Here is a 7501-nt window from a genome sequence, read left to right on the forward strand (position 1 = left end):
GTGTGTGTGTGGTGTGGTAGCTACTGCTGCAGGATCCAAGCACACACTGGTGCTTGCCCAGGTAAAAGCAATGTCTGCTGTAGTGTTTGGGAATGCTTAAAATCCATCAGTTAGTTTGTAGAATGCAGCCCGATGCAGCAACCCTATCCTGTGGCTTGCAGCATGACAGGTGATCCTTGGAAGTGCTTTTCATAGTAGAATTTTTCAGATGTTCAGTATTCTTATCCAGATGTGGTTGACAGGCAGAGTATAACGTCTTAGTTGTCATCCCTCCAAACTGAAGTAGAGGAAGACAGCTTGACATGTGTATCAGTCCATATATAACACCTACAAGGGCATCTGAAGGTTGGAATGTGGAGTTAAAATAAGTTGTATGGAAAATGTTTTAAGATGTAGTTAATGTGCTGTTTGGGATATCATATTCATGTGCTGGCAGAGGGAATAAAACTGAAGACGGAATGAAATCCCGTCCCCAGGCACTGGAGTCCCCTCCATCTATCTTTGTTTTTCTCTGTTTTCTGTGGGAACTACCCACCCATATTTTGTTCTTCTGTTTCTCTTCTGACAACTTATGCTTCTTTTTGGAAGCAAAACCCAACCGGCTCAGAAACTTGCCCCTAGAAACTGGAACTTTGCATTCCATGGCCTAATTCCAAAACTGCTGGGATTGTGAGAAGATGTCAAGCACATGGCAAAGATGGCAGTGCACTGAGAGGCAGTTGTGACCTGTTCTTATCACTGAGTTGCAGGAGTGAGGAATTGCCAAATGCGTCTCACATCAAAACTGCTGAGCATGGGCTAGCGAAGGAAGAGGGTGAGTGAAGTCCACGCCAGTGACACAGTAGTTCATAATTTTGCATAGCGTGCTTGATCAGGCTGCAGAATTGTGAGATATTTTGGTCATTCCCCATCACTAAGCAATCTGAACTTCTCTGGGTTATTTGCCCCCACCCAGGGGCTTTAGGTACATTTCCCTGCTGAGATGCACAAAGGCACTTGAGGCTTCGTGACTTGTTCTTTCTGTGCTCGTGGGTGTCAAACACGTCCCAGAAGGGACACTGGCTTCAGTGTCTGACCCTGGAGGTCACCGAGCTGGACTTGCAAATAAATTCCAGCACCCACCTTGACAGAGATGGCATCTGTTGAAAGCTGCCAACTGCGCACTCAAATGCTGTTCATTCCTCCTCGAACTCTGTTCCATTCCTCTCTCTTTCAGTCAGATTCAGAGGAAGATGAGCCAGCAAAAAAGCAGCCTGCCTTCCAGGTAAGGACGTACCTGTGTTTCATCCCTGTTAAGAGCTGAAGGTTTCCCCACTGTGAAGGAGGCCGGTTGGCCCTTTGGCCATCCATGTCTGAGCTGAAAGTCTGCTCATGGGGCCAAAATCCCGATCTGCTGGTTCTGGTGCTTCAGTTGACTGCACTGGGTTCTTCATACAATGCCACTGGCCCAATTTAATGTCTCCGTTCATCAGCTCAACCAGATTTGAAAAGAGGGGAAGCGGCCTTGTAGTTCTTTCCTCCTTGGCAAAGAACATTGGGCTTGACAAGCGGGTACTTTCTATTCCTTCGTAATGCTAGTGTGTGCTGGCCAAGGCTGACAAGTCAGTCCAAAACTTCTGGGAGGCAGCAGGTAGGTTGGGGAAGGCTGTCCGAGGCTTTCTCCTCTGGCCTCCTCTTTGTCCCGGCACGCTGGGCTTTTTCTTTCAGTTGGGCATGGTTTGAGAGACAGCCAAGTGTTTGGAGCAGCCAAGTTTCAGGGCTCTCTGCTGTGGTGCTGGCTCTAAGGTCACCAGCTTAGCTTTAATGCTCTGCGTAACAACTGAGCATCTTGTTTTAAGCAGCCACAGTTCTGGCAACTGCAGTGAGCTTGCGACTTTGCCATAATGCTTGGTGTGAAGAGTCAAGGAGAATGCCAGAGAAAATACTTTGGCTTTTGGAGTATGCCGACCAGGAACTGTTGTGGCAAATTTCTGGCCTTTATGTTAGAGGCAAGATGTGCAGGAATTGTCACGTGGGTGGATGTGTTGCAGGCTGACTAAAGCTGTCTGCAGATCGGAGGGAAGGGGCTAGTTGAAGAAAGACCTATCTTAGCTTACCGTGTCACTTTCTGTACTCCTTGCAGGGCCACAGTGAGGGCTCCGGCCTGTCTGCTCTGCTCCCGCAGCCTAAGAATGTGACAGTGAAAGAGACAAACCGGCTGTTGCTGCCATACGCCTTTTCCAGGAAAGCAGCTGAGAACTCCACAGAGCCCAAACCTGCCAAAGGCTCGCTAGTGGCGGCAGCGGCGGCCAGCAAGCCAAAGCCCCCCCTCAAGGCCACGTCTGCTGTGACGACGACCCCTTCCCCGTCAGCCATCAAGGCGGCTGCCAAGAGTGCCGCCCTGCAGGTGACCAAGCAGATCACTCAGGAGGAGAATGAAAGCGACGAGGAAGTGACCCCTGAGAACTACTTCTCCTTGGCCAGCCGAAGCGAGCCGCCCCCCAGGAGTCCCGAGAGCTACGTGTTCTCCGGCACAGTGGTGCCAGATGACCTGCCCCCTGGGACAGAGCCAGGGCCTGAGCCCGAAGGCCAGGATGCCACGACTGCTAACGCCCCACTGGAGTTCAAGACAGCACCTGGTTCGAGCTCTGCTCCCCATGGCTGGGCCCCAAAGCCTGGTGAAGACTATAGCAGCCAGCCGTATCTGCCATATCCTGGCTACAGCAATGCGGGCGGCACTGGCGTGTATTATCAGGTGAGAGGAGAGCCCTTGGTTGCCCTGGCAGGAGCTTTGCTTGGAGGCGATGTCCCTCCTGCTGCTGGTGGCCTCGATTTCTGGAAGCCCCGGAAGAGTGTGAAGCAGGGAGAGCGTGTGGCGAGGGCTGTAGGAGGGAGGGTCTGTTGGGGAGGATATTGGCTGGGAGGGAGCCTGTGGAAGGGGTGTGCCGGAGGAGGTAAATTGGTGGGTGGCAGGCGGGGAAGATAGCCTGGGGGTGGATTTTGCAGCTGCTGAGGGCACGCCTTTGCTTTTGTGTCTCTGCAGCAGGATTACTACAGTGGTGGCTACTACCAGGAAAGCGACCCGCTGCTGGGGCCGCCCCAGGAGTTGCGCAGTGACGATCCCGCCACCGCCGCCTCCTTCATGGACGATGAAGCGGTGAGCAGCTGCGCTGGGGTGATGCGTGCCAGAGGCCACACTCTTCTCAGAGCTCAGGGCTGGCTGTGGCGGTTGTGGGCCTTGCCGGCATTTGGGGCAGGTGCCCCACACGTGGCGGGGTCTGTGGGGCTTCAGCGGTGGAACAGATCACAGAATGTCTTTTACGCTTGCTGGCGGATGAATTCAGGCAGCGCCGTGCAAGGTGTGTGGTAGGCCTTTAGCCTTTCAGCTTGTAATAACCTGAAGAGTCCAGACACAATCTTACACACAGCACCTGTGGGACGGATGGGACCCTCAGCCCAGGAGCCATCACTCTGGTTGCAATACATAACTCGCTCTCCCCTCCGCCACACCCCCAGCTCCAAGCCGCCTTTTTGTGGAAATAGTACTGAGCGTTTTTGAAATAGAAGGGTGTAGGGTCTGTTTGGTTTCCCCAGCAATTCTCTTTGCTTTGCTTCTAGCAGGCTGAGTGTGCACAGATGGTTGTGCTGGCCCTGTTTAAAGAGTGGCTTCCAGGAGTGTTTGTTTGGACGCAGCTTCCATGGGCCTGGGATTAATGGCATTATAGCCAGCTGTGCCCCCGCCCCCCCCCCCCCGGCATTCCCTGCCTTCTGCTGAGCCTGGAACGGGCTTGCGGAGCCGCCTGCCTCAGTGCTTCTTGCTCTGACGTCCCCTGCAGCCATTCTCCGCGCTGCTCGTTTTCCACGGTGGGCTCCCTCCCTCATCCCTCCGCAGCTGCAGGAGCAGGAAACAGACTGGTGCGGAAGAGCGTGTGTGTGCACGGCACGGATGTTTAACGCTGGGTTCCCTTGCTCGTTTTTAATGCCCTCCTCCAGGGTCCGGCTGAGCCTCTTTGTTTTGCTCTGAGATGATGGGTTTCCCTTAGGCGGGTGTGGTGTTGCCCATGGGCTCCCGAGGAGCTGCTCTGAGGGCCACCCATTCAGCCACTGCAACCCTTCGTCTCCTGCAATCCCTCGCTTAGTTCAAACGCCTCCAAGGCAAGCGGAACCGTGGCCGAGAGGAAATCAACTTTGTGGAGATCAAGGGGGATGACCAGCTGAGTGGCGCACAGCAGTGGCTGACCAAGTCCTTGACAGAGGAGCAAAATATGAAATCCTTCAGCAAGGTCAGTGGCTGTGGGGCAAGGAGTTCCCATGATCCCTCTGGGTGCTGGGCAGCTCTCATGCTCGCGGCTGGGGGCCCTCCTGGTGCTCACAAGGCAAGTGGCAAATTGTCCTGGGATGGGCACTTTGCATCCTCAGAGGAAAGGGTCCCCTTTCCTGCCTGCCCAGAGACACCTGACAGGGCAACTGCTTCTGTTTTTCTGTTCACCTGCAGAAAAAGGGGGAACAGCCCACAGGGCAGCAGCGGAGGAAGCACCAGATCACATACCTGATTCACCAGGTGAGGACGCTTCAGGTTGGCCACAGCTCTGCAGCTCCCCTGCATCTCGCCTGGTCCAGCGTTGCTCCAGTTCTTGTCTCCCCAGTCACAGTGGCACACAGAGCGGGGCTTCTCTGCGTACCCCTCTTTCGTGGCTGGCCATCCTCTCCCATTCCTCAGCGACCTCCTTCCTGGCCAACTTTCCGTGTTGAAGCTGCTGGCCTTGTAGTCGCCGGGGCCATGGCGTGAGCTGCCCCAGGGTCCTGCCGGCGCTCAGTGTTGCTGTGCCCTTCTGGCCAAACTCCAGCTGAGAAGCTCCCACTGTAGCAGGGCCGCTGGGCCGCAGGGGGCCTTTCAAGCAGTGTGGGTGGGGGAGCAAATGTGGAGTTTCCACAGCTGACCCAAGCCCCTGGGAGCCTTGGGAGGGCCTGCAGAATAGCTGCCCAAGCTGAGGTTCAGGTGGGAGTGCGCACAGAGCAGTTGCTAGCTTTGTCATCAGCAGCTGGGGCTAGCAAGCTGGTGAGCCCTGGTCCCGACTGGGGAGCAGGGGGGGATCTTGCCACTTGGTGCTCAGCCCTGCCCTGCAGTGGGTGCTGCTTGTTCCAGTTCTGAGGCCTGCATGGCTGAAGAAGTTCCTGTGGAGAGGGCGCTGCTCTCGTCCCTCTAGTGCCTGCCAGGCAGCCTTGATGTGGGCACGCTGCTTTCCCACAACAAGGCACGGGCTGAGGCAGTTCTGTGGATCGGGTGGGTCACGGTATAAGGAAGGACTGCCTCTAACCTGCCACTCCATCCTCTTTCCTGGGACAGGCAAAAGAACGAGAGCTGGAGCTGAAGAACACCTGGGCTGAAAACAAGCTCAGCAGGCGTCAGACGCAGGCCAAGTATGGATTTTAGGACCTCTCTTCCTCCTCCTGCCCTTGTAGCTGCCCGGCTGGCCGGCTGGCCGGCTTAGGAATTTGCAGTTTGCTCAGCCTCAGGCCACACTGAACAAGAAGAGGAGGCAGTGGCACTGGTGCTCAGCTCGGTGCTGTGCACCTCTGTAGCTATTGCTGCTAGTTGGGTGAGGGATACCTGGTAGGGCACATTCTGGAGGAGGCCAAGAGACTCATCCGGCTTGAGTCCTTGAACATCCACCCTGAGGGCCCACAAGCCAGCCTGGCGCGCTCTCTGCGTCCGCAGAACCCAGACGAAGCCTCACTTGCCCATCCTCCCTGGACTGTCCGTTTCGGCAGGATGGGATCACCGCATTGTAGTCCAAGCAGCCCCAGCTTTGCTAGTCCTTGCAGTTTGCCCTTCGGTGGCGGGAGGCCAGCGTTGTCACGAGCTGCTTCCCACCACCAGTTCTTTTCGGGTATGTGTGTCTTTGTGTCTAGTCCGTCGCCTCTCTCCTTCCCTTGTTGAGAAAGTTCTTGTTTTTGTGGATTGGTGACAGCTGCAGCTCCACTCGCATTGAAAAGTAGGGTGGCGACCATGCGCTCCGTTGCTTAACAACAGTGTTCAGTATTTCAGTACAAAATGCTTCTGGAATTTAACTTCGGTGTCCCCTCCTCATCCCCAAAACGGCAGGGATGCAGCATGGTTAGCCAGGCGTGGGTCACGTGCTGTTGGAATCCGTGCACTTCCAGGAGAACCAGCAGCCTGCGGCAGACAGTCCGGTCCCCGTCCACTGTCCCCTTTGCCCCTCGGCCCCCAAGCCGATGCTGAAGGGGCTCTGCCTGTTAATTTGCCTTTCCTGGCTCAGATTGGAATGCGCCCTCCAGCCTTGCTGTCCTTTGCTCTGCCCACTCCCCCCATCCCCACTTTCCTACAAGAGGCCTCCCCAAGGGAAGCACAGGCTCGGACTAAGGGGGTCGCTTGCCCCCCTGCTGCGGGATGTGCAGGCCGACCTGGTCTTCCGTTTTCACAGTCTGCACCGTCCGTTGTTCCCTCCCCGTGGTTCAAGCTGCAGCCCTCCTCTCTGGAGGAAGCCAGCCTTGCTGCATTGTTTCTGGAGGAATGAGATCAGTGTTTAGGACGTTTTTTTTTAATCTAGTTTATTTCCCTGGAAGGTTTAATACTTAGGAAAGGCTCTCTTTTCTTATTTTTGGAATATTCCAAAATAAAGCTCTCATTCAGTAATTTATTTGCATTTTACGAAATTGTCTGGAAAGAGATTTTATAAAGGAATAAAACTTTTAAAAGAACTTGTAACCACCCATCTCCTTCCCCTCTCTCAGAGCATTTTAGTGATGGGGGTGTAGGGCAGAAATGGCTGAGGGCTCCCCGATTTCCCCCCAACTCTGGATCCTCCTCAGCCTTCTGGCTACCAGGCCCATCGGAAGGCGTCCTTTCGGCTTTGAAGAGCAGAGGAATTCGGAGGGGGGGTGCTGCCTTCAGGGCCCTGCGATCAGCATCAAGCCTTTCCTTACTGCCCGAAAGAGAAAGGAGAACGAGGTGGCAGGAAGTGGGTGTGTTGTGGAACCATAATGGGCTGAAACTTGGATGCACCGCACAGGGGCCATTGGCTCACGTCTGGGGTGGGGAGGGCAGCGCAGGAAAGTACTGGCTGCATGGAGTCCGTACGTTAGAGGTAGACAGCCAGGTACCCACAGATGCTTGGGGTATCCATCTTGGGCCATGTTGGCTGGTGCTGCTGGGAGCTGGAGTCCACATCATCTGGAGGATACTGGGTTTTGTGTGCAGAAGCCGCATAGCTCAAAAGGAAGAGGCCTCGCTGGGGCCAAACAGTGTCTGTTCCTGCTGGCCTCCAGGCTCCTGATGCCTGTGTGGGGCCTGCAGCCCCCGAGTGGCAGCTGGGACCTAGCGAGAGCCCCGGGGGCTGCCCCTCTGGGCTGTGTGTGGCCTGGGACTTTGCTCCTGGGAACAGTGGCTTGTTCATTTTACTCCAGCCGGCGGTCTTCTTTCCACTTGGTAAACCAGCAGGTCCTGGAACTGGTCAGCCGGTGGCCGCAGGAGGAATCGGGTGGGGCGGGGAAGGGGCAG

General features: G+C 55.4%; 1 protein-coding gene across 1 annotated transcript in view; it reads left to right on the forward strand.

Annotated features, from left to right (window-relative positions):
• Positions 1-6709, forward strand: part of PRCC (proline rich mitotic checkpoint control factor) — an 8035-nt gene extending 1326 nt beyond the window's left edge. The window contains exons 2-7 of the mRNA XM_044422618.1: positions 1217-1264; positions 2123-2734; positions 3023-3136; positions 4119-4262; positions 4475-4540; positions 5327-6709. Of these exons, the coding sequence (XP_044278553.1) occupies positions 1217-1264; positions 2123-2734; positions 3023-3136; positions 4119-4262; positions 4475-4540; positions 5327-5413 (1071 nt within the window). The 3' untranslated portion in view covers positions 5414-6709. The remainder of the gene's footprint in view (positions 1-1216; positions 1265-2122; positions 2735-3022; positions 3137-4118; positions 4263-4474; positions 4541-5326) is intronic.
• The last annotated feature ends 792 nt before the right edge of the window (positions 6710-7501 follow it).

The sequence above is a fragment of the Varanus komodoensis genome, unplaced genomic scaffold, assembly GCF_004798865.1.
Source record: "Varanus komodoensis strain SLA01 unplaced genomic scaffold, ASM479886v1 scaffold132, whole genome shotgun sequence".
NCBI classification, from domain to species: Eukaryota; Metazoa; Chordata; class Lepidosauria; order Squamata; family Varanidae; genus Varanus; species Varanus komodoensis.